Source organism: Thalassophryne amazonica, chromosome 3, assembly GCF_902500255.1.
Source record: "Thalassophryne amazonica chromosome 3, fThaAma1.1, whole genome shotgun sequence".
NCBI classification, from domain to species: Eukaryota; Metazoa; Chordata; class Actinopteri; order Batrachoidiformes; family Batrachoididae; genus Thalassophryne; species Thalassophryne amazonica.
The window spans coordinates 7,280,182-7,307,971 of NC_047105.1; the positions used below are offsets into that span (position 1 = coordinate 7,280,182).

The following is a 27,790-nucleotide window of genomic DNA, read 5'->3' on the forward strand; positions in this document are numbered from 1 at the left end:
GCTCATTTTCTTTATTCATCAACTCTTCAAAATATTCCCTCCACCTTCTCAGCATACACTCCTCATGTCAGCACATTACCATGTGCATCTTTTACCACCCTAACCTGCTGCACATCCTTTCCAGCTCTGTCCCTTTGTCTGGCCAATCGGTACAAGTCCTTTTCTCCTTCCTTACTATTCAACTTCTTGTACAGCTCGCAATATGCCTTTTCCTTTGCTTTTGCCACTTCTCTTCTCGTCTTACGTCGCATCTCCTTGTACTCCTGTCTACTTTCTTCATCTCTCCGACTATCCCAAAACTTTTTCGCCAACCTCTTTCTCCTTTCCTGCTTTCCTGGACCTCTTCATCCCACCACCAAGTCTCCTTGTCTTCCTTCCACTGTCCAGATGTCATACCCAGTACTGTCCTAGCTGTCTCCCTCACCACATCTGCAGTACTTTTCCAGTTGTCCAAAATTGCTTCCCCTCCAACTAGTGCTTCTCTCACCTGCTCGCTAATGCACCGAACATTAATAGCACTCACAGCGCACCATATTAATGCACTGAACAGGAGCAGCACTCACGGCGCACCATATTAATGCACTGAACAGGAGCCGCACTCACAGCGCACCATATTAATGCACTGAACAGGAGCGGCACTCACAGCGCACCATATTAATGCACTGAACAGGAGCCGCACTCACAGCGCACCATATTAATGCAATTGTATTTCAATTCTTTTCAAGCACCAACACTCATTGTCTTCTGCAACATATTAAATGTGACTAAATCTGAATATGAGAGTTTAAATACATTAATATTGACTTTTATTGAGCTAAAATTATGCCTTCATTTTCAGCCTGTACACACCATTTTTGCCTTATTAACTGTGTGGTACAAACACAATTTTTTTTATTGTTTGGCCACCCCAAGAGGATATTCTGCTCCCACACCCTGAAGTATACAGTAGAATAGAAGTGATGGATGTTGTGAGAATTAAAGCACAGAGCCCTCAGACTGCTGTAATAAACAGGCCCCACCTCCTCTGATCCAGTGCTGATTTCTTCTGTTGACGTCTTTCTACAGCAGATGGCTTTACGCATAAATCCTATTATCATCTTTCTGCTGATGGCGACACCGTGAATGCAGGTTCTGTCGCTCTTTCATAGTCTGCACTGAAAAACCTGTAGGTTATTGTTTTTTTTCTTACCTCTGTAGAAGAAGACCTGGTGGAACTGAAGCCACATCATGTCTGCAGAGAAGGTGAAATGTGTTTGTGATATTTCATACACTCATAAGATTATTTTCTAATGGTTGTACAACTGCTTAGTCCTTAATTTTAAAAGTTATTTAAGTAAGTATTAAATAATTTCATGTACATTTTTTGAAGCAATATCATCAAAACTGTAAATCAGTGTTGCATTTAATCACTGAACCAATCTGGCTTCAACCTGCATCTTTATGCGCACGCTAATAAATTAAATGTTATATTTACTTTATCTACTATGCGCCAAAAAGTGGTTGTTTAAATGAGAAACATAATATACATATATACATATATACATTTTATTGTAAGATGTTGTTACAGTGTGTTGTGGGACCAGTTGACATGAGCAATTATAGAAATTGTTTTTTATTTTTTTGTTGTTTTTTTTAGAGTGCATAATATGTAACAGAAATACACATATATAAAACTTGCATGAGGGACCAATGACAGTTATTGATGCTCATGTGTTACAAAGCTCATATTAATGCCACATTTTAACACTTCATTTTTTGTTCTTTCTATCATATACAGAAACCACATCAAAATCCTGTTTCTTCTCCACTATATTAGTAATGTTTGAGTTGATAATGTGATATCTTTATTAAACAGGAAGAAGTGAGATTATTTCACATTTCATGCTGTTGTCAGTGACTAGTTACAATAAACCATTGCAAGTAGTTTAACAATTTTTTACAGCAATCCTCACAAAACAAATACTTATTATCATTGTTATTGTTAAATATATTTTATTATTATTTATTTATTTAGCAGAATTTAGCACAGTGGGCAGACATATATACTCAACAAAAATATAAACGCAACACTTTTGGTTTTGCTCCCATTTTGTATGAGATGAACTCAAAGATCTAAAACTTTTTCCACATACACAATATCACCATTTCCCTCAAATATTGTTCACAAACCAGTCTAAATCTGTGATAGTGAGAACTTCTCCTTTGCTGAGATAATCCATCCCACCTCACAGGTGTGCCATATCAAGATACTGATTAGACACCATGATTAGTGCACAGGTGTGCCTTAGACTGCCCACAATAAAAGGCCACTCTGAAAGGTGCAGTTTTGTTTTATTGGGGGGGGATACCAGTCAGTATCTGGTGTGACCACCATTTGCCTCATGCAGTGCAACACATCTTCTTCGCATCATCCGTGAAGAGAACACCTCTCCAACGTGCCAAATGCCAGCGAATGTGAGCATTTGCCCACTCAAGTCGGTTACGACGACGAACTGGAGTCAGGTCGAGACACCGATAAGGACGCCGAGCATGCAGATGAGCTTCCCTGAGACGGTTTCTGACAGTTTGTGCAGAAATTCTTTGGTTATGCAAACCGATTGTTTCGGCAGCTGTCCGAGTGGCTGGTCTCAGACGATCTTGGAGGTGAACATGCTGGATGTGGAGGTCCTGGGCTGGTGTGGTTACACATGGTCTGCGGTTGTGAGGCTGGTTGGATGTACTGCCAAATTCTCTGAAACGACTTTGGAGATGGCTTATGGTAGAGACATGAACGTTCAATACACGAGCAACAGCTCTGGTTGACATTCCTGCTGTCAGCATGCCAACTGCACGCTCCCTCAAATCTTGCGACATCTGTGGCATTGTGCTGTGTGATAAAACTGCACCTTTCAGAGTGGCCTTTTATTGTGGGCAGTCTAAGGCACACCTGTGCACTAATCATGGTGTCTAATCAGCATCTTGGTATGGCACACCTGTGAGGTGGGATGGATTATCTCAGCAAAGGAGAAGTGCTCACTATCACAGATTTAGACTGGTTTGTGAACAATATTTGAGGGAAATGGTGATATTGTGTATGTGGAAAAAGTTTTAGATCTTTGAGTTTATCTCATACAAAATGGGAGCAAAACCAAAAGTGTTGCGTTTATATTTTTGTTGAGTGTATATAAATGCTAACCTTTGACAACTATAATAATAGACTGTAAATTGGATCTATGAACAATGAATTATGATTTGCTGAATTGTTAACTTTCACACAATTATATGCTGATTGTCTTGTGATGTGAGTGGTGGATTGACACAAATAGGCCTCCGTACAGGCAGAGGTTCTAATAGGATTACTGTTACTGTCTCACACTGTCTACAATCACATTGACCTCTTTCTCTGTGACTTGGAACAGCGAGCACTTGCCTCTGTTTCACTGTGGTCATACGAAGGTTTACTCCTAGTGTGAAATGTAGAGAATATGAAAAAAAATGTATCAGATGTGGCAGAACAAAAGATCAGTATGTTAATAATGAAGAACTAATAAAATGTGCACTTAACTTTTCACATCTTACTAGAAACACCATGGAAATACAGGAGTAGTGATTAAATTACATTTTCATTTACTTAGCTTGATAAAACAAGTGAAGTGAGTTGTGAAAATTGCTAAATCTGGTTGTTGTACACGTCTGCATCACTTCTTTATGTCCTCTTTATATAAAATGAATTTGCAAAAACTAAACCTTAGACAAAGTAAAAAATAAATCAATATAAAACACTAAATGCATTCTGAAGTCAACCAGGTTTAAGTGATTCCAGCTTTTCTGGAAGCATCATGTGTTTACGGCTGTATTTATATTACTGAACAACTACACTGTATGATAACTGTATTTATAAAGAAAACAAATTTTCTGTGTAGGCTCTCAGTTGTCCAGGTGGTTTCCTTAGTATAGAAACTTGAATCTTGGACTGGACTGGGTTGCTTGACGCGAGGACGTTTCGCTTCAAATCACAGAAGCTTCCTCAGCTAAAATTCTTGCTCTGGAAGTCTGACTTCTGTCTTGACTGTTGTAGAGAAGAATAAACAGAAGCCACAAAAGCTGGAGTTTTAAACCTAACCAGACCCCTCCTACCGAGAGGCAGACTGCTATAGGCTAGTGACTAAACAGTAGCTCTAATTAGCACCTATTGTGCTCTAGTTAGCACCCTCCTAATGACAGGGCAGCTGTCCCTCCTAATGATGGGACGGATGCCTCTCCTGATGGCTCCATTGACGACTCTCCTGATGACGTGAATGACTCATTACCATGAACAAAAGACTGAAACTGCTTTGACCTGAGTACCCCATTGTAAACAGGGGACAAAGCATGTCTCAGACCCCCTCCCCGGTTAAGTTTGGGTTTCAACTGTTTCACATAGAATGCCTCCTTGACCCCTCTCTCAAACCATTTCTTCTCTCTGGCTAAGATTTTAACTTCCTTGTCCTCAAACGGGTGGTTAGTGTCTTTAAGGTGGAGATGAACTGCAGACTGAGGTCCACTGGCGCCCTCTCTGCGGTGCTGGTATAGCCTTTTGTGTAAAGGTTGCTTAGTCTCACCTATGTAGTGTTCGTTACAGTTTTCCTGACATCTGATAGAATACACTACATTGCTCTGTTTGTAACTAGGGATCCTGTCCTTAGGGTGAACTAATTTCTGTCTCAAGGTGTTAACCAGTTTAAAGTAAACTGGGGTTTTGTGCTGTCTAAAGATCCTCTGTAGTTTTCCCCTACTCCTGCTAAATAAGGGAGAGACACTCCTCTTCTTCTTGTCTCCGTCTCCTGTCTATCTGGTCTCTTAGGATAATAATCAACGAATAATAAACATGATGTTCTTGTAAAACATGTTCACCAAAAACTTATGAAGTCACACAAGTGAATTCTTAATCATACATTATTTCATGTTTTCATTATTTTTGCTGGAAGTTTCCATACGGTGTTTAGATTTTTACACAGTACTGTATGTTTTTGATATTTTATAAAGGCCCACTGTATTTATCACAGAAGAAAGAATAGAAAAAATAATAAAATATTGGCTTATGGCTTTGACTTTAATTCCATGCATGCTTTCCCATCTGAATTTCTAACGGTGAGTTGTGTGATTTATCTACTAAGTAGAAAACAGAATAACATTTTAATTTTCTAGTTATCTGTGTGTTTTTGTCTTTTTCCCCAGTTTTCTTTTTGTTGAGTTTTTCTGTCATTTACGTCTCTGCAAGTCTTACATGCAGTCTTTCCTGTATCAACAAAGAAAATGAATAGAAACCAAAAAAGAAGAAAGACGAGGCCAATGTCAAAACAGAAGCCAAGTCAAACGGAACTGAGTCCAAGCCCAAAAAAATGAAGACCAAGAAGAATGAGAACACATTAGAAGAGGACAGTCCCGCTATCCAAAGTAAACGCTTCTGAAGATGACATTGCCAAAACTTGTTCATCATAGAAATTAAACAAGAACTATGTAATATTTCAAGTGTTTCTTCACTGGTGTAATCTGACCTCACTGCTCTCTTACTCTTAAATGCTACAGATGGAAAGAAGGTGAAGAAAAAGAAACCACAAAAGGATAAAGAAGAAACAGAGAAAGAGAAAGAACCAAAAAAGAAATCAAAAAGTGCTCCAAAAAAGAAGAAAAGTATGTTATCAGCAATGTCGCCTTCTAAAAATACAGAAATGTATTTTATAGTATTGTTTAAAAAAAAAAGCAGCAAAAAACTTTTGAGTCTTCATCTAAAAGGTCATTTTGAATATTTTTTTGGAAATAAAGTTCAAAAATTGTTTGACGAATATGTTTGCCACCGCTACCGGCTCAGGTACAGATGATGACGATGATGATGATGATGATGATGATGACAATGACACCCCAATAAAGAAATCAAAGAAAAAGACAACAAAGGACAGCTCTCCGTCTGCAACCTCCACCAAAGAGAAGAAGTCAAAATCTAAAGGTAATAACAAATAGAACAATAGAAAACATTTCTCTATTCTGGTATTTGTATTCTTGATAAGAAGGTTCTTAAAACTCCAAACCCAAAAGTACTCAAAGAACAATTATATAAGACAAGGTTAATTTTGTTGAGAAAATCATAATCAAAAAAGCTAAGTATCTACAAAGCATTTGAAACCAGTTTGAACTGTACTCATACTGTACGACCATGAGTATACACTAAACACTAAATAATTCACAGTAAAAATGTGCAAATAAAACAAAATTTGCAAAAAAAAAAAAAAAAAAAAAAAAAAAAACGTGCAAAGGAGAAACAGACAAACAGATTGAAGTTGTACATAAAGTAGATGAATTAGTGAGTTTTTTGGCAGGTTACGTTGTTCATCAGTGTGATGGCCTGTGGAAAGAAACTGTTCCTGTGTCTGGTTGTTTTGGCGTACAGAGCTTTGTAATGTCAACCAGAGGGGAGGAGTTTAAACAGCTGGCTTCCTGGTCCTGGACCAGTATAAGTCCTGGATGGAGGGCAGGCTGTCTCCAGTGATTTTGTTTTCTGCAGACCTGACACTTCGTTGAAGTCTGTGCCTGTCATGTTTGGAGGCAAAGGGAAACCAAACAGAGATGGAGATGCACAGGACAGACTGGATGATGGATGTGTAAAAGATGATGAGCAGTTCCTGGGGCAGGTTGAACTTCCTCAGCTGTCTGAGGAAGGACATCCTCTGCTGTGCCTTTTTCCTGATGGAGTCTATGTGGGAGGTCCACTTCAGATCCCGGGAGATGGTGGATCCCAGGAACCAGAAAGTGTCCACCGTAGACACAGTGTTTTGAAAATGGAGAGGGAGGGGTGGGGTGGTGAGGGTGATGATGGGTTTCTCCTGAAGTCCACTATCGTCTCCACCGTCTTGAGCAGGTTCAGCTCCAGGTTGTTCTGACCACACCAGAGGATCAGCTATTCCACCTCCTGTCTGTATGCAGCCTCATCACCATCCTAGATGAGACCTATGATGGTGGTGTCATCGGCAAACTTCAGGAGTTTAACAGAGGGGTTCCCTGAGGTGCAGTCGTTAGTATAGAGGGAGAAGAGCAGTGGGGAGAGCTCACGCCCCTGAGGAGCGCCAATGCCGATTGTCCATGTGCGGGATGTGATACTCCCCAGCCTCACCTGCTGTGTCCTGTCCATCAGGAAGTTGGAGATACACTGACAGGTGAGAGCTGGCACAGAGATGTTGGAGAGATTTTTGTGGAGAATACCAGGGATGAAGGTGTTGTACGCCGAGCTGAAGTCCATAAACAGGATCCTGCAGAGTCCAGGTGCTGCAGGTTGTAATGCAGTCCCATGTTGATTGCATCCTCAGCTGACCTGTTTGCCTGTTAGACAAACTGCAGGGGGTCCAGCAGGGGTCCTGTGATGTTCTTCAGGTGGCTCAACACCAGCCGTTCAATAGTCTTCATGAGTACAGATGTCAGGGTGACGGTCCTGTAGTCATTTAGTTCTAATATGGAGGATTTCTTTGGGACTGGAATAATAGTGGAGCATTTGAAGCAGGAGGGGACCTCGCACAGCTGCAAATCTGGGTGAAGATAGGCACGAGCTGATCAGCACATGCTCTCAGACATGAGGGAGAGAGACCTCTGGCACACAATCTGTTGGCACACATCCTCTTCATTCACGATCTGTGAAGAGGATGTGTGCCAACAGATTTGCAAATATTCTTAAATATTCTTAAAAAACAAATTATAACAATCTGAACCAAAACTTATTCAAAGAACAATTGTTATTGAGAAGATTGTTATTGAGAAGATACTTAACAATCTAAAACTTAGGTTACCAAAATAATTACAACAAAGTATAAAAACAGCCTGTAAAAATCTGAACCTAAAAGTATCCAAACAAAAACTATACCAGAATAATAATATTAACAAGATTCATATGCATCAAAAACTAAATCTAAAGGTAATCCAAAAATATTGATGCCAGACTAATTTTATTTAGAATTCTCTTAAGCTCTAAAACCCAAAATTTAAATCAGTATTAAAGAACAATTGTAAAACTGGTTTCATGTTGTTAAGAAGACTTTCTAAAGATTGAAATCTGGATCCAAAGGTACTCAAAGAACAATTATGAGACCAGGTTAATGTTGTTGAGAAGATTCTTAAAAGCCAAAGTATAACAATCTGAAACTAAATCTAAATGTACTTGTATTCAAAGAACAATGATAAAGTCAGAATGATGTTACAGAGAAGATATTTAATCTAAAATTTAAGGTATCGGAGTAACTGTTAACACAAACCTACAAACCTAAAGTACCCAAACAACAATTAGAAAGTCAGACTAATAATATTAAGAAATTTAAATCAGTATTCAAAGAACAATTCTAAATCTCATTTCATGTTGTTAAGAAGATTTCCAAAATCTGAATCTAAAGGTACTCAAAGAACAATTGTGAGATCAGATTAACACTGTTAAGAAAACTCAACATCTAAATCTTAAAATGTAAATCTAAAGATGCTTAAAATGAATTTCTCAAACTATGTAAAGTAAAACTATGAATAATCATATTTTATTATGTCGAGTGGAGCAGAAATACCAGACAAATCCAAAAACAAAACCCAAAAAAAGTGTAATGAATATTTCTTTGCATTGTTTAATGTAATGTTTCAACTTTAGTCAAACTTTTGAGGACTGTTCTATAAGTTTGCTCTGTATTTTCTGTATAACATTTGTTTATTGAACATATGATAATGCACCTTTGTCATTCCAACACACGATTCCAGATTTTGAAGAAAAAAATGCTTCTTATGTTAATAATCATATGTTACTGTACATACCTTTAAGTGGAATGAGTGGATGGATTTTACTTGTAGATCAAAGCATCACTGCTTTGTTCTATTTAAAATGTTTTAAATGTTTTGCCTTTGATATTAGTTTATTCTTTCGTCACCTTTGCTTTAAATCAGCATACTAACTTGCATCAAGCTGTGCACACCGTCCTGTATTTCTTGTAAAACCAGTGACTGACAGCAAATGGGGTAACCACACAAACACATCTACAGCATGTCACTTTCAATATCAATTTCAATTTATTTTCCTTTATATAGCGCCAAATCACAACAGAGTTGCCTCAAAGCGCTTCACACAGGTAAGGTCTAACCTTACCAACCCTCAGAGCAACAGTGGTAAGGAAAAACTCCCTCTGAGGAAGAAACCTCAAGCAGACCAGACTCAAAGGGGTGACCCTCTGCTTGGGCCATGATACAGACATAAATTACAGAAACAATTCACAGAACAATTCACGGACAAATATACAAGAAATGCTATTGGCGCACAGGACAGGAGGGTCGCCAACACAAAACCAACTCCTATCTCTGGATGGAGCTGCACCTTAAACAGAGAAAAAACAGAATCAGGCATCAGAAAGACAAAACATACTGTATAATTTGCCAGCATTAAACAACAAGAAAAACAGAGAAATACTAAGGTGATCACCGGCCACTAGCCCTAAACTTCACTGAAAGACCCAGAATTTAGGTAAAGTTGAGGCCGCAGCCCGCTCCAATTACTAATAAATGAATTAAAAGAGTAGAAAGCGTAAAACAAAACTGTACCAGTATGCTAGCCATATGAAAGGGAAAATAAGTGTGGGTTAGGGTTAGGGTTCAAATCAAATCAATTTTATTTATATAGCGCCAGTGTGGGTTAGGGTTAGGGTTCAAATCAAATCAATTTTATTTATATAGCACCAAATCACAACAACAGTTGCCCCAAGGCGCTTTATATTGTAAGGCAAAAGCCATACAGTAATTACAGAAAAACTCCAACGGTCAAAACGACCCCCTGTGAGCAAGCACTTGGCAACAGTGGGAAGGAAAAACTCCCTTTTAACAGGAAGAAACCTCCAGCAGAACCAGGCTCAGGGAGAGGCAGTCTTCTGCTGGGACTGGTTAAGTGTTAAGTGCGTCTTAAGTCTGGACTTGAAAATCTCCATAGAATCTGACTTGCCTGATGTCTGCTCTAATTTCTGTTGCAATATCAAAATTTTAATGTTGTAAATTGATTGTTTTATTTATATATATGTATTTAATTTTTTAAAATCAATTTTTGTGTATACAACCCCTGGCAAAAATTATGGAATCACCGGCCTCGGAGGATGTTCATTCAGTTGTTTCATTTTGTAGAAAAAAAGCAGATCACAGACATGACACAAAACTAAAGTCATTTCAAATGGCAACTTTCTGGCTTTAAGAAACACTATAAGAAATCAAGAAAAAAGATTGTGGCAGTCAGTAATGGTTACTTTTTTAGACCAAGCAGAGGAAAAAAATCTGGAATCACTCAATTCTGAGGAAAAAATTATGGACTCACCCTGTAAATTTTCATCCCCAAAACTAACACCTGCATCATATCAGATCTGCTCGTTAGTCTGCATCTAAAAAGGAGTGAACACACCTTGGAGAGCTGTTGCACCAAGTGGACTGACATGAATCATGGCTCCAACACGAGAGATGTCAATTGAAACAAAGGAGAGGATTATCAAACTCTTAAAAGAGGGTAAATCATCACGCAATGTTGCAAAAGATGTTGGTTGTTCACAGTCAGCTGTGTCTAAACTCTGGACCAAATACAAACAACATGAGAAGGTTGTTAAAGGCAAACATACTGGTAGACCAAGGAAGACATCAAAGCGTCAAGACAGAAAACTTAAAGCAATATGTCTCAAAAATCGAAAAATGCACAACAAAACAAATGAGGAACGAATGGGAGGAAACTGGAGTCAACATCTGTGACCGAACTGTAAGAAACCGCCTAAAGGAAATGGGATTTACATACAGAAAAGCTAAACGAAAGGCATCATTAACACCTAAACAGAAAAAAACAAGGTTACAATGGGCTAAGGAAAAGCAATCGTGGACTGTGGATGACTGGATGAAAGTCATATTCAGTGATGAATCTCGAATCTGCATTGGGCAAGGTGATGATGCTGGAACTTTTGTTTGGTGCCATTCCAATGAGATTTATAAAGATGACTGCCTGAAGAGAACATGTAAATTTCCACAGTCATTGATGATATGGGGCTGCATGTCAGGTAAAGGCACTGGGGAGATGGCTGTCATTACATCATCAATAAATGCACAAGTTTACGTTGATATTTTGGACAATTGAAAAGATGTTTGGGGATGATGAAATAATTTTTCAAGATGATAATGCATCTTGCCATAGAGCAAAAACTGCAAAAACATTCCTTGCAAGAAGACACGTAGGGTCAATGTCATGGCACAGGGTCAATGTCAATGAGCAGATCGGATTTGATGCAGGTGTTAGTTTTGAGGATGAAAATTTACAGGATGATTCCATAATTTTTTCCTCAGAATTGAGTGATTCCATATTTTTTTCCTCTGCTTGGTCTAAAAAAGTAACGTTACTGACTGCCATAATATTTTTTTCTTGATTTCTTATAGTGTTTCTTAAAGCCAGAAAGTTGCCATTTGAAATGACTTTAGTTTTGTGTCATGTCTGTGATCTGCTTTTTTTCTACAAAATGAAACAACTGAATGAACATCCTCCAAGGCCGGTGATTCCATAATTTTTGCCAGGGGTTGTATATGCCATTTGGTAGACACGGCACACATCAAAGAAAACTTTGCCTGTGACCTAGAAGTGAAGTGACGTCCTGTTAGAACACACAAACATTATCACTCTACTTTTCAGAATCTGAATTAACTCTGATGGAGCTCCTAAAAAAATAGACCAGGATCCACGTTCAAAAGTTACCACTGAAAAGTCACAATTTGTGTTTGAATTGTCTCAGAAGTCCTTAACAATTAGCAGTCTTTTAATCTGTTGCACAAACTATGTTGTCTTGTTGTAACGTGCACACGGTTTATAATATTTTTGATCATTCTTTACAACATAATCTCTTTTGTGCCCAAGATGTAACATTAGGAGGTCTTAGTTTTCTAATTTCCTTTTTCCTGTTTAACATTTTCTTGAAGTCTATTAATAATATAGAAGGATTAATTTTCTTATGTGTGTTTCCAGGGTTCTCCAGTATAACCGTATTAAATGCAGCTATTTCTTTCCGTTTTGAACATGAGGACAAATAGTTTCATTCACTGAGTGTGTTTCTCATTTTTCAGAGGACAAAGATGCTGATGGGAAAGAAAGGAAATCCAAATCCAAAGAGAAGGACAAGAAAAAGGAACCTGCTTCAATGTTTCAGATTAATGGAGACAATGATTCTAAAAGCAAAAAGAAAGGTGAAGATGTTTTAGTTGTCAAAATTAAATTATTTATTATTTTTTTATTTTTTAAGGGATTGTTTCTTGGTGGTTTCATCTGAATCTGAGGTTTGTGTTGGTCTCTGTTTGTAAACACACAACAGGAGACCCCAGTGCAGAGAACCACAACGATGGTTGGTAAAGAGCTGGTTTATTGCCCACATTATAGCAGGTTGTATAACAGCACTCGATAAGAATAGTTCACATACAGTAACAGTTCCTGAAGAGGCAGGTGATTGGTTGCGTACTCAGGCAGAGGTCAGATACATGGGAATTCAGTCCAATCAGCAGCCGTGTCCTTAAAGGAAAGTGTATCCAAAAATTCAGCCAGAGGTTCAGTACACAGAGATCTGTCATACCAAATCTGACCAAATCTGGAAATGGCAGGCAAGGCTCAAGAAACATAGAATAGCAACATCTGTTGGCAACATAGAGGCAAACGCTGAGAAACAATGCAAGAGAGTGGGCATGAATCTAGACAATCTGGCAAGGGAGTAACATGGTGTGAGATTTTATAAAGGCTAAGAAAAAAATTTATCATGGAAGCAGAGAAACACGTGAACCCAGAAATCAGTGAAAAGGAAGAAACGTCACATGGAGAGGACACAGATGAGATATAAGAATAAAAGCACAACAAATAAACAACACAGAGGACAATCCTTCCTACAATTTGTGTTGTCTGCAGAGAGGTTTGTTGCCACCCAGCATTATTCTGCCAACAGCTCCACTGAAACGGGTCCAATCACTGCCAAACTATGCCAAGGAATGGATTATGATCACGGGTTTCCGGATTGGGTATTTTGCTGATTTCTGTCTGTTATGTATCTACAAGGCAACATCTTTAGCACCATGGTTGACTGGTCTTGCTACCATCTCATGGACCATGAGACTTCAGTTTGGTTGCTGCTTTTTGATTTATTAAATCCATCATGAATCACCAATTTAAGGCACTTACCTTGGTCATGCCAACAGCCACAATCTGAAAATAGCCTTAACATTAATTAGTAACAAAAATAAAACTACTTCTTCTTATTCTTTGTGTTTATTGGCAGGTTACAAACAAGCTTCAGAGGTGCATGTCGCCACCTATGTTATCGAAGTGTGTGGAGTAATGACATTAATGATTCTAAATCTATCCAATATAGAATGTCATACAATAAAATGAAAAATAAAACAATCAAAATATAGAATAAATGCCTTAACACAGGAACAGCATGTTTGCTCATTTTAGCAAAATCTTATATCACTTTTAAAAGCCTGAACAACAGCAGTCAGTGAGTGATGTTTATTTATAGCATAAAACCAAAGTGTTGATGTGCTGATTCCATCAGTGTGCTTAGAATTTTTTCTTTTAATTAAAAATGCTAACAATTTTGTAACTACTCTTTAGTCATGGGAAAACCTCTGCTAGCCACTGGAACATCACTAGAAAGCAATGAAACGACACATTAATAATAGCACTACATAGCACAAGAAGGGGTAAAGGTTAATACGAGGTCTGTCAACAAAGTATAGGTCCTTTTTATTTTTTTAAAAAACTATATGGATTTCATTCATATGTTTTTACGTCAGACATGCTTGAACACTCGTGCGCATGCGTGAGTTTTTTCACGCCTGTCGGTGACGTCATTCGCCTGTGAGCACTCCTTGTGGGAGGAGTTGTCCAGCCCCTCGTCGGAATTCCTTTGTCTGAGAAGTTGCTGAGAGACTGGCGCTTTGTTTGATCAAAATTTTTTCTAAACCTGTGAGACACATCGAAGTGGACACGATTCGAAAAATTAAGCTGGTTTTCGGTGAAAATTTTAACGGCTGATGAGAGATTTTGAGGTGATACTGTCGCTTTAAGGACTTCCCACAGAGCGAGACGTCACTCAGCGCTCTCAGGCGCCGTCGTCAGCCTGTTTCAAGCTGAAAACCTCGACATTTCAGGCTCTATTGATCCAGGACGTCGTGAGAGAACAGAGAAGTTTCAGAAGAAGTCGGTTTCTGTTATGTGTCGGACGCAGCTCGGAGAACCGACCAGCGTTTGAAGGACCCAGTATGAAATAAGCAGAGCACGGTACAAAGGCTAACTGAATTTAATACATAACAGTGATGTGATACAAAACAACAAAAGAGTGTGCGGTCTGGCGTGGTGGTGATACGGTGCGCTCCCAGCAGCGCTAACGGTCCGGAGCCAGAAGCCGTTCGGACCCAAGGACCCCGCCGACACCCCCCAGGTGGCCGCAACAAACCGAGTCTGTGAAAGAAGGAACCATTATGTGAGTCCACACTCTACACACAGAGAGACCACTCAAAGGTGTACATAAACAGCAAACACTTCCTGGCTTAATTACTAATCAGCTTCCCAACCTGCAGGCATGGAACATCCAGTTCACAAAACTCCACTGCAGTGGAAGCCGATACATGACTAACGTACAGCTCAATATAATAAGGTGTGAGGGACACCACATTTACTGACTGTATAAACGTTAGTCACAAAATCTAACGTACCTCAGGAAGTGTGCTGACGAGCGTGAGACCTCACCCCCTCCTCTTTCACAGACCGTGCATCAAACCCTGGACGTTCTCTGCATCCACTGATGATGAGATGGCTCCCGAGACGACGATCTCACCCGTCTGGTCACAAGGTCAAGTCTCTGGCAAATACACACTGTATACTCCAGTCTTAAATGCCACCATGTTCCAATCCATATAGATGCACCACAGCTGTGAGTCCTGACGAGCCGCAGGTGATCAGGGTGAGGTCCTGATAACCTCAGCTACACAGCCACTCAATCCCAAATGCAAGCCACCTGGAAGGAAAACCAAAAGACAGAAACAAAAAGGCAGCCAGGCCCCCCAGCCATACAACAGGTTTCAGCATTTTATCCGGATATCCCACTGTTAAAGGAGATTTTTTTAATGAAAGACATGCGGACGGATTGCAGCGTCGGCTCGCAGCCGCCGCGATGCTCCGCCACAGGAAAAACACCTCCGTTGGAAGCCTTAAGGACAAGTTGGAACATGTCCAGCTGTTAAACAATTTCTCATATACTCACTCCACTGAAAGCCATCAAAAGCGGCCTGGATTTTACAAATGGTTATCAACACGGAGGTGTTTTTCCTGTGCCGCCGCACCGTGTCGGCTGCGTCCCGACGCGCACGTCCGCACGTCTTTCATTAAAAAAATCTCCTTTAACAGTGGAATATCTGGATAAAATGCTGAAACCGACTTCTTCTGAAACTTCTCTGTTCTCTCACGACGTCCTGGATCAATAGAGCCTGAAATATGGAGGTTTTCAGCTTGAAACAGGCTGACGACGGCGCCTGGGAGCGCTGCACGACGTCTCGCACCGTGGGAAGTCCTTAAAGCGACAGTATCACCTCAGAATCTCTCATCAGCCGTTAAAATTTTCACCGAAAACCAGCTTAATTTTTCGAACCGTGTCCACTTCGATGTGTCTCACAGGTTTAGAAAAAATTTTGATCAAACAAAGCGCCAGTCTCTCAGCAACTTCTCAGACAAAGGAATTCCAACGAGGGGCTGGACGACTCCTCCCACAAGGAGTGCTCACAGGCGAATGACGTCACCGACAGGCGTGGAAAAACTCACGCATGCGCACGAGGGTTCAAGCATGTCTGACGTAAAAACATATGAATGAAATCCATATAGTTTTTGAAAAAAATAAAAAGGACCTATACTTTATTGACAGCCCTCGTATATTATGATTCTTTTATTTGTTTTAAAATCCAAGTGCATTAATTTCAAAATTAAAAATTATAATAATTTAATTAATAATAATGAGGTTGCATTCTCTAGAACATCCTACAAATAGGTGGAATCCCAAAGATGTTGCCGGACATCGTAGCCAGCCTATACACAGGTACTGTGTTTACTGTATGGAGCGAGGCCATAAACTCTAAAATGTTTCAAGGAAAAAGTGGCGTTCATCAGGGAAGTGTTTTGGTGCCTACACTGCTCAATGTGTGCACAGTTGGGTAGGGTTGTGAAAACCAATGGAGTAGGTGTATTAGTAAGCAAGGAAAAGTTTACTGACCCCTACTTTGCTGTGATCTTTGTGGACTCAATTGGTACCATGATTGTAGCACTTGAGTAGTTGTATTGTTGTGAGACTCAGATGCTAACCAGTTGGTTGTGTTATGTGGGCCACTGAAGAGGAGGTACTGCTGGCCCACCACCACCAGAGGGCGCCCTGCTTGGAGTGTGGGCTCCAAGCACGAGAGGGCGCCAGACCCAGAAGAAGTGACAGCTGTCACTCATCACACCAGCTGTTACTCATTTACACCACCACATAAGCCGGACTGCAACTCCACCTCCCCGCCGAGAAATCAACTACCGAAGAGGTAGTATTCTCTGCTGTGATTATTGTTGTCCAAGACATTGTTCTGTGTGCAGCCGTGTTCCTGTGGACTCTGTCGGAGGCTGGATTGGAGGACAGTGAGAGGACGACGTTCTTCGCCTCTCACTCCATCCAGGAAAGAGACCAACAGGAGCTGCATGGGTGAAATTGTTGCTGGAGGTGGAGGTTCACCCTCCTCATTGTGTACAGACTGTGGATTACTGAGTGTGCGAATTCCCACTCATCCATCCTGTCTTTGTTTTCTGCCAGCAGTACCAGGGTCAACAGCTGAAGACAGAGGCCACCTGGGGACTCGGGACTTGGCGGCTCCGGTGTTCTTCAGGCCGTGTGGGACGCGGCTCATCTCTCGTCGGGGGTCTTCTATCTTTGAGCCTGCCCACACGTCACCTGGTGTTACTTGTCTATTCATATCTTGTGTGTTTAGTTGTGTGTTGTCACAACATTAAATTGTTACTTATTGGCTTATTCATTGTCCGTTTCTTTGCGCCCCCTGTTGTGGGTCCGTGCTACGACACCTTCCCAACAGGTTGGATGCTAATCAGCAACATTGGATGTCACTGGTACGATGTCTATTGGTAGGATCCTTGGGTATCGCTGCAGTTACTTTGTCAAATGAGGCTGTACTTAGAGAGATTCAGATGAGGACGATCTTGCATTGTGAGGGAGCACCAGCTATGACATTTTGGACATGTGGTGTGGTTTGGTGGGTGTGATCATCAATGTTGAGAACTCCAGTGGCTGGAAAAGGCCAAGAATATATTAATGTTTCACCTGGCTGTGACAGATAGACGGCTACTTTTGAGAAATGAGGATGGACTGGTGGTCTTCCTTTATTGTTTCTGCAGTGACGTGAGGCAACAGTACTCCCAGATCTAAAATGGTATATTGTTGACAGGGTTTTCACACCACAACATATTGTAACATTCCTTACAAACATAACATTTGTTCTGTTTTTTACATCTTTCTACCTGTTGTCTTTAATCTTTGTACCTGTGGCCTTTAATCTTTGTACCTATTGCCTTTAATCTTTGTACCTGATGCCTTTAAGGTGCTGCCAAATCAGAGAGTGAAGACAGTGAAGAGGAGGCTAAATCAGCAAAGACAAAGAAGAAATCTGCTGCCAGTTCGTTATCCATGTTCCAAGCAACAGGAGACAAGGAAAAGAAGACAAAGAAGAAAGGTAAGTCCACAACTATTGGAGCTTCCCCATTTACTGCATATGCCATGACAGGTTTTCAATAAACCTGCTGTTTGTTTCAGGAAAACCAGAAGAGATTGATGATGAGTCAGACAAAAAAGAAAAACCAAATAAGAAAAAGGGCAAAGGGAAAAAAAAGAAGGTACTCACCGATTCCTGTCATGTCAGTTAAATCTGGTGGCTGATGTAAAATTTTACTAATTCATGCTTTGTGATCAGGAGAGATCTCCATCACCTGAAATTGAGTTTGATAACTTGGAGAAGTTTGTGATGCAGCCGGCTGCGCAGGGCGTGACAGTCAAATGTAGAGTGACACGGGACCAGAGGGGGATGGATAAGAGTTTGTACCCCCTGTATTATCTACACCTCGACAATGAGAAAAAGGTTGGAAATTCATCTCCTACCAGTTTAATCAGCTGCCAATTTAGGATTTATCTTTTAGCCATCAGGAGCAGTCACACAAGGGTATGCAGTGAATACTTTTTGTCTCTGTGAAAGTTGCTTGCTGTGACTCTTGTGGTGTCATTGTGAAGCTAATCGTCTGATAGCACCTGTTCACACTATGATGTGAAGTGGCTGAGGCTGTCCATTGTAGCAGATTCTTAAAAATCTCTGTGAAAAGCCAGAGAAGGCTCACTCCACACTCTGATGATGAGCCTGGTGTTTGCTGATGGAGAGTGAAAAGCTGATTAATGTCAACCAGTGCTGAGGACCGCCAGACTCCATAAAAGCTAAGTTGACATCAGCTGGGCAATGCGTCAACCAGTGCTGAGGACCGCCAGACTCCATAAAAGCTAAGTTGACATCAGCTGGGCAATGCGATTTACGATGCGGCCATTGGAGACTGGCGGAGGTGAAGGGAACAGTAGTGGCGTACTAGCAGAGGTGAATTAGTGGTAGCAGAGCTCAACTCTTGCCACCATTTTAGCATGAACGTGGATGATTTTAAGCATGTTGACCATGAAGGATATCAGCATTGCCAAACCGTCTAGTGGGCCTTGGTGCTACTCAGCTTTAATCACCTAGTCACTGTTCTTCTGCAAACAGCGGGATAATCGTCAGAATTTGAATGCACCCATACATACGAGGTCTGTCAATAAAGTAACGGTCCTTTTTATTTTTTTCAAAAACTATATGGATTTCATTCATATGTTTTTACGTCAGACATGCTTGAACCCTTGTGCGCATGCGGGAGTTTTTCCACGCCTGTCAGTGACGTCATTCGCCTGTGAGCACGCCTTGGGAAGGAGTGGTCCCGCCCCCTTGTCGGATTTTCATTGTCTGGAAATGGCAGAATGAAAAGGACTTTTTTTCCATCAGAATTTTTTCAGAAGCTGTTAGAGACTGGCACCTGGAAACCATTCGAAAAATTTATCTGGCTTTTGGTGAAAATTTTACGGGCTTCACAGAGAATAAGGTCTGTTACTACAGCTTTAAGGACCCCTTTAAGGACGCTCGGTGCGCCGCTCTCCGAGCTGCGACGACGCGGCACAAGCCACCGGACCATTTCTAAACGGATGGGTCTGTGGATAGGAGACCGTCGTGTGCTCTTTCTCTGGTTATCACAAGAGCTGGACATCAGCCATTTTCCGGCAGATTTTGTTGTGTGGGCCGCTGAAGAGGAGGTACTGCTGGCCCACCACCACCAGAGGGCGCCCTGCCTGGAGTGCGGGCTCCAGGCACCAGAGGGCGCTACCGCATCATGGGAGTAATCTGGGTGACAGCTGTCACCCATCTCCAAACACAGCTGTTTCTACTCAGCACCGAGGTATATCAGGAGGACGGCGTCTCCACCTCAGTGCCGAGATATCGCCTTAAGACTGAGGTAACATTCTCTGCCTTCATATTCTGAATAACCAGCTAAGATTTGTAAACCGTTTCAGGACTGCTGACTACTAACAGCTAAATTGCTTGAATAAGTACTCACCTTCCTGCTGTATATTGTCAAGAGGTGGAGGCGGCTTCTCCCCTCTCCGTGGCTGGGTGCTGTCGCATCCACATCTGTGTGTTGTTGCTCTCTCCTGCCAGCAGTACCGGATCCGACGAGCGGAGGCAGTGGCCACCTGGGAATTCGGGACTTGGCGGTTCCAGTATTTCCGGGGGTCGGTGGCAGAGGAGATCTGGGTGGTTCCGGTTCGACTGAGACGGACGTCTCCTACCTTCGAGCCTGCCCACACGACACCAGTGGAATTCGGTGTAAACCCAAAGTGTCAATTGTTGTATTGGTTGTGCATTTTCACAACAGTAAAAATTGTTATTTACTTTCTCCATTGTCCGTTCATTGCGCCCCCTGTTGTGGGTCCGTGTTCCTACACTTTCACAACAGATTTCACTTTTAACAAGAGATTTTGTCATGGAAAGCCGCGCAGAGGCTTCGCGCATAAAGACCGATTCGCTTTGGAAGCGAGACAAAGGAACACCTCCGTTTCGGCGTGTCAGAGGACAAGTTTGGACATGTCCAGCTCTCATTTTCACTGATACTTACTGGACTGGTAAGCATTGAAAGCTGAGATAGACATGTCCAAACATGTCCTCTGACACGCCGAAACGGAGGTGTTCCTTTGTCTCGCTTCCAAAGCGAATCGGTCTTTAAGCGCGAAGCCTCCGCGCGGCTTTCCATGACAAAGTGTCTTGTTAAAAGTGAAATCTGCCGGAAAATGGCTGATGTCCAGCTCTTGTGATAATCAGAGAAAGCGCACACGACGGTCTCATATCCACAGAGCCATCAGCTTAGAAATGGTCCGGTGGCTTGTGCCGCATCGTCGCAGCTCGGAGCGCGGCACGCCGAGCGTCCTTAAAGGGGTCCTTAAAGCTGTAGTAACAGACCTTATTCTCTGTGAAGCCCGTAAAATTTTCACAGAAAGCCAGATAAATTTTTCGAATGGTTTCCAGGTGCCAGTCTCTAACAGCTTCTGAAAAAATTCTGATGGAAAAAAAGTCCTTTTCATTCCGCCATTTCCAGACAATGAAAATCCAACGAGGGGGCGGGACCACTCCTTCCCAAGGCGTGCTCACAGGCGAATGACGTCACCGACAGGCGTGGAAAAACTCACGCATGCGCACAAGGGTTCAAGCATGTCTGACGTAAAAACATATGAATGAAATCCATATAGTTTTTGAAAAAAATAAAAAGGACCGTTATTTTATTGACAGACCTCGTACATACATACAGCATCATAAACTCAAAAAACTGATGCATTGGATGAACTCAGTTCATTTATTTGCAGGATTTACATCTAATAAATATATGTAGCCCCAACTCAAATAAAGCACATCTGTGCAAGATAAATTCATTTAATTTAGTTGGGACTGCATATGTTTATTATATGGAAATCCTGCCCACAACTGAACTGAGTTCATCCAATGGGTTTGTTGAGTGATACACTCAAAAAACTGACTCACTGGATTGGATTCCATCTAATACACATACAACCCCAATTGCAATGAAGTTGGGACTTTGTGTAAAATGTAAATAAAAACAGAATGCAATGATTTGCAAATCCTCTTCAACTAATATTTAATTGAATACACCACAAAGACAAGATATTTAATGTTCAAACTAATAAACTTTATTGTTTTTGTGCAAATATTTGCTCATTTTGAAATGGATGCCTGCAACACATTTCAAAAAAGCTGGGACAGTGGTATGTTTACCACTGTGTTACATCACCTTTCCTTCTAACAACACTCAATAAGCATTTAGGAACTGAGGACACTAATTGTTGAAGCTTTGTAGGTGGAATTCTTTCCCATTCTTGCTTGATGTACGACTTCAGTTGTTCAACAGTCCGGGATCTCCGTTGTCATACTTTGCGCTTCATAATGCGCCACACATTTTCAATGGGCGACAGGTCTGGACTGCAGGCAGACCAGTCTAGTACCCGCACTCTTTTCCTATGAAGCCACGCTGTTGTAACACGTGCAGAATGTGTCTTGGAATTGTCTTGCTGAAATAAGCAGAGACGTCCCTGAAAAAGACATTGGTTGGATGGCAGCATGTGTTGCTCCAAAACCTGGATGGACCTTTCAGCATTGATGGTGCCATCACAGATGTGTAAGTTGCCCATGCCATGGGCACTATCACACCCCCATACCATCACAGATGCTGGCTTTTGAACTGTGCGCTGGTAACAATCTGGATGGTCTTTTTCCTCTTTTGTCCATGATTTCCAAAAACAATTTGAAATGTGGACTCATCAGACCACAGCACACTTTTCCACTTTGCGTCTGTCCATTTCAAATGAGCTCGGGCCCAGAGAAGGCGGCAGCGTTTCTGGATGTTGTTGATATTTGGCTTTCACTTTGCATGGTAGAGTTTTAACTTGCACTTGTAGATGTAGCGATGAACTGTGTTAACTGACAATGGTTTTCTGAAGTGTTCCTGAGCCCACGCGGTAAGATCCGTTACACAATGATGTCGGTTTTTAATGCAGTGCTGCCTGAGGGATCGAAGGTCACGGGCATTCAATGTTGGTTTTTGGCCTTGCAGCTTACGTGTAGAAAGTTCTCCAGATTTTCTGAATCTTCTGATTATATTACGGACTGTAGATGATGGAATCCCTAAATTGTAGGTTGAGAAACATTGTGGTGTATTCAATTGAATATAGGTTGAAGAGGATTTGCAAATCATTGTATTCTGTTTTGATTTACATTTTACGCAATGTCCCAACTTCAGTGGAATTGGGGTTGTACAGTAATTTTAACAGTTAATATGCTGTTAATGCTGTCACCTAATTAGTCATGGGTGTGTTTTGGGCATAATATGAAATTAAGACTGCATTATATTTATATATAATTTTATGTTGCAGACATTCCTGTTGGCTGGGAGGAAAAGAAAGAAAAGCACAACTTCAAATTATCTTATATCCATTGATGCAACAGATTTATCTCGGGGTGGAGAAAATTTCATTGGAAAGCTAAGGTTATTCACCTTCAGTCAGTTATTCTTTCTTTTTCTTTAAAAGGGATCTACTGTGCTTTTTTATAATTTTTATTCATTAATTCATTCATTGATATGATTATTATTTAATTTATTTAATTTATTTATTTATTTATTTATTTATTAGAGCAGTAGCTCGTCTCTATTTAAAGCAACAGACATTTCTGTGAAAACCAAGACAGACGTCTTAGGTCAAGCTTTGGACTACAAATTCTGTTCTTTTAACACCTAGTGACCTACAGTATGTCGGCTTTCTAAACTTTGCATAAAATGACGCCTTTATAACCAGGTGATTATTTGCTGTAAGTTTTAATTCAACTTACTAATTTTCTTTTTTAGGTCAAATTTAATGGGCACAAAGTTCACGGTATTCGACAATGCTCTGAATCCAGAAAGAGCTCTTCCTGATCTGTCAAACGCACGTCAGGAGTTAGCAGGAATCATCTATGTAAGTCATGAGAAACTTGCACATAGAGTATCTCATTTATATGTCGGTGTTTGTGAGTATAACTGATGCAAAAATGGTGAAAAGAAAGTGTAGACACAATTTACAGACAGTAATCTTGCCTGTCTCTGGCATCAGGAGACAAATGTCTTAGGAATGAAAGGACCCAGAAGGATGATGGTTATCATTCCAGGGATGAACAAGGATGATGAACGAGTCCCCTGCCGACCAAGAAATGTAAGCATGTTGTTTGAAAGTTTAACATTGCAAAATATTTCTTATGAATGTTGTGTGCCTTGACATTGAGAAAATTAAGCTAATTGGGGATGTCAAGTAGACTCCAGTTAGATATTGTGATTCACTGTTAAAATAATTTTACTTTGTGTGCAATTTTCATGGAACTTGGAGGCATATCACTGGAGATCAAGGCCAAAATGCCAAAACAAGAGGCCAAAGTTCAGTAATAAAATAATAAAAATAAAATCAAAAATACAGAGGCTGTATCTGCAGCTGATGCTGCATGTATGAAAAATATCTGAAGGCAGTCTGGAGAACAATAGTTTGGGGAGCACACAAACAGAGGCACACACTTTTGTAGTATCTTCTTCCCATTACCTAGGGGATCAAGCCCTTAAATGTAATGGAATTTTTGTCTTCTGTGGACCAAATGTAGAACAAAATTACAATGACAGCATAATTATTACATTTTCACATTCAGGACTGAGATAAAGACATGTTGCACCAATAAGGCAATATTATTTTAACAATTATTTATTTGGTTCTGACTATCTGCAGGATTGTGACGGCTTGTTGATAAGGCAGCAGAATAGAAGGATGGAAAATCTGATCGAACTTCACAACAAGACGCCTGTGTGGAATGAAGAAACTTCTTCTCATGTGCTTAACTTCAATGGCAGGGTCACCCAGGCCTCCATCAAAAACTTCCAGATAGTCCATAACAAAGACTGTGAGTGCTCTCTCTCTCTCTATCAACCTTCCTAACTACCTATCTTCTAACCTCTAGCAGAAACCTTCCCACCTAAGTACCCTATCTACCTATTTATCTATCTATCTATCTACACATATGTTTTATACAAATAATGAGTTCAATGGTACTTCGCCTCGTTGAATGGTTTGTTCCATCTTTCACCAAATTAAATATTTGTTCCATTGAAAGAATGAAAAAACATTTATTATTTGTTTTATATAACGACTAAAATAGATCCTTGTTATTTCATATTTTATTAATTTCTAAACAACAGAAAAGGGACTTACATTTTGGTGTTCTGTGCTTAACAGTCCAACATGAACTTTAAATTGGAGTCCAAAACTGCAAGAATGTAGTCCATGATGCCGTGCACTGATTTCGTGTACGTCCAAAAAAAAAGAAGACTTGATGTAGTTCCTCAGTCCAGTGAAAAATCATGTCAGAAATGCGTTGAGCTTTTTATCCTAACAGCTCTTCACGCCTCCAGATGGCTTACAGTGGAGTGGATTTCTTTGTGTGTGTGTGTGTGTGTGTGTGTGTGTGTGTGTGTGTGTGTGTGTGTGTGTGTGTGTGTGTGTGTGTGTGTGTGTGTGTGTGTGTGTGTGTGTCAATTAGCTCCTTCAAATCGTCGTCCGCCAGACAAACAAACTCCAAAATGTTTAGTTAAATGCCGCTCCCGGTAGTGTGAGCGTCTGCAGTGGTCAGGGCGTGCACTAGCACATTTCATATAGCATCAAAATTGTTGGGAAGGTGTCGTAGCACGGACCCACAACAGGGGGCGCAAAGGAACGGACAATGAATAAGCCAATAAGTAACAATTTAATGTTGTGACAACACACAACTAAATTCACACAAAATATAAATAGACAATTAACACCAGGTGACGTGTGGGCAGGCTCGAAGATAGAAGACCCCCGACGAGAGATGAGCCGCGTCCCACACGGCTTCCACCACCAACGGTCTGAAGAACACCGGAGCCGCCAAGTCCCGAGTCCCCAGGTGGCCTCTGTCTTCGGCTGTCGACCCTGGTACTGCTGGCAGAAACAAAGACAGGATGGATGAGTGTGAATTCGCACACTCAGTAATCCCACAGTCTGTACACAGTTAGGAGGGAGAACCTCCACCTCCAAGTAGGAACACACTAGCAGCTCCTGTTACCACTTATCTGACTGGAGTGTGAAGCGAAGCCGTCGCTGATCACACCAAACGCCAATCTCACAGATAGGGCAGACACCACAGGATAACGGCTGCAAAAGAAGTTCAGATTATTACTCAACGATTTGAGTCAGCAGAGAAAATTACCTCTTCGGTAGTTGATTTCTCGGCGGGGAGGTGGAGTTGCCGTCCGGCTTATGTAGGTGGTGTGATGAGTGACAGCTGGTGTGATGAGTGACAGCTGTCACTTCTTCTGGGTCTGGCGCCCTCTCGTGCTTGGAGCCTGCACTCCAAGCAGGGCGCCCTCTGGTGGTGGTGGGCCAGCAGTACCTCCTCTTCAGCAGCCCACATAAAAATTGCACGCTAAAATAGAACTATTGCACGGTCAATAAAACACAACGGCAAATGGTATAAATAATCCATGTCATGTGACATACAACCCACCAATCAAATGACAAGGATCCACTCAGCCATTATATAGTTACACATATATATCACGTATATCCACCTATTGTCATGTCTATCTCTAATATTTTTTGTCTCTCTGTACCTGTCGAATCAACTAATGCTTTGTATTTTTTTTTTTTTTTTTTTTAGTGGACTACATTGTGATGCAATTTGGAAGAATAGCTGATGATATTTTCACGCTGGACTACCGCTACCCTCTGTGTGCCGTGCAGGCGTTTGCCATTGCACTCTCCAGCTTTGATGGCAAAATCGCGTGTGAATAACTCTCACATTCCTACCGTGTACTCACTCTGAACCTAGTAAGCAACATTACCACACCCACATCAACCCAACTCAGGTCTTTGGACTTGCATTCAACACCTCCTACGCCAGGTGATGAATGACGGCACTTTGAAGGTGGCAATACCTGCTGCTGCAGTACTGCAGCTGCTGCCTTCCTGGAGTTATTTAAAACATGTCATATCACATTGATGTTGTATGCTATTTTGCATAATTTGAACCAGACCTGCTCGACCCTCCAACTACAAATGACTGTAGAGGTACAGGCTATTAAAAATGCTATGCTTTAGCTTTGCTCTCCTTGTGTGTACGTGCATGTGCATGTGTGTTACAGTTTCCAAATGTTAAATACTGATATAAATGCTATTTAAAATGCTGATAGATCACACTGTCTTGTCATCAGTGACAAGACATAATGCGTTATCTCGCTAGGAAGTTGTTAGTTTCTTTGCAGTGACATTTTAATTTGGGCATTTCTGGATGACAACAAAAGTTAATTAGATCTGATCCATCTTGGAATAATGAATTCTAAGATTAGCATGATTTACTGAGGCAGAAAATCAACATTTAAAATAAAAAATGGGATTTGATTGAAGGTGAATGAAAGAATTGCAAGTGATGTTTGAAAAGCAACGACCAATCAAAAGCTATATAAGATGAATATTGTTCTTGCTTTTGGGTTTAATGTAAGTTTTACTTGTGTGTGTGTGTGTGTGTGTGTGTGTGTGTGTGTGTGTGTGTGTGTGTGTGTGTGTGTGTGTGTGTGTGCGTGCGTGCGTGCGTGCGTGCGTGCGTGCGTGCGTGCGTGCGTGCGTGCGTGTGTGTGTGTGTGTGTGTGTTGTTTGTCTCTTTAAACTGTTATTTTGGGCAAATTTTCACTTTTATTTGATTTTTTTGTTTGTTTGTTTCTCCATATATGTGCAAAGATGAAAAGACGGACAGGACACGTGGCATGCATGCTCCACAACAGTATTATAATTATGATTAAAAACTTTTTTTTTAAGTGTTTTTTTTTTTTTTTAAGATTTGGAGCTTGAAAGAAATTCAAAGCAAACTTGATGGTTCATATTTTACGTTGCGTGTGTGGAGGCGCGGTATGATCAGTTGCAGGTTTTGAACTCTGGAGAAAAATTCAACATGATGTAATAAAATTAATTTTATTTCCTGAAAGCCACATTTCTGTCTGATTTGTGCTTATCTATCTGTCTGTGTCTGTCTGTCTAGCTAGCTAGCTGGATAGCTAGCTAGCTAGACTGTTTTCATTTTACTGTCTGTAGTTTGCTAGAAATGTTTTGTTTTTAATATTGACACAGTATAAGTGGGTTAGGGTATTTAAAAGCTAGATAGCTTCAGTCTTTTTCACTCAGATATTGATTCGGCCGCACACCGGGCACTCTGTCTGTGAGGTCTTAGCAACGTGCTTAGCAACGCTGGCTGGGATGTAAACAATCGGTCGCAGAAAGTGTAAGTTGATGCTAGTTTTTTTTTTTCATTTTCACCACTGTTTTAGGTTTTTTTTAATGCCTGGGCAATGCATCATGACACACCAAGAGGATTACGTATCACATCAATCAGTATGCGTTACACTGGGAGGAAATAATCAGCAATGTCACCCCTCCTGGTGTAGACCAACAATTCACGATGCATACATGACATAAATGATATAAAATACAAAACTACCTGGTGTGTCTATGAGGTAGGAATAAATATCAGG

The 27,790-nt window shown here is 40.8% G+C and overlaps 1 protein-coding gene and 1 long non-coding RNA gene across 2 annotated transcripts; both read left to right on the top strand.

Moving 5' to 3' along the window:
• Positions 1–1,007: 1,007 nt before the first annotated feature.
• On the top strand, positions 1,008–5,576 carry LOC117507867. The gene is made up of 3 exons (XR_004559853.1): positions 1,008–1,242; positions 5,283–5,415; positions 5,548–5,576. It is a non-coding gene; the product is annotated as an uncharacterized LOC117507867 (long non-coding RNA).
• A 46-nt stretch (positions 5,577–5,622) lies between these two features.
• LOC117505931 (tubby-related protein 1-like) lies at positions 5,623–26,797 on the top strand. The gene is made up of 11 exons (XM_034165469.1): positions 5,623–5,652; positions 5,831–5,965; positions 12,100–12,219; positions 17,653–17,784; positions 17,865–17,944; positions 18,022–18,186; positions 22,611–22,723; positions 23,081–23,189; positions 23,325–23,423; positions 23,982–24,153; positions 25,927–26,797. Exons 3-11 carry the CDS (start codon positions 12,174–12,176, stop codon positions 26,058–26,060), a joined length of 1,050 nt encoding a protein of 349 aa, XP_034021360.1. The 5' UTR covers positions 5,623–5,652; positions 5,831–5,965; positions 12,100–12,173; the 3' UTR covers positions 26,061–26,797.
• Positions 26,798–27,790: the final 993 nt, after the last annotated feature.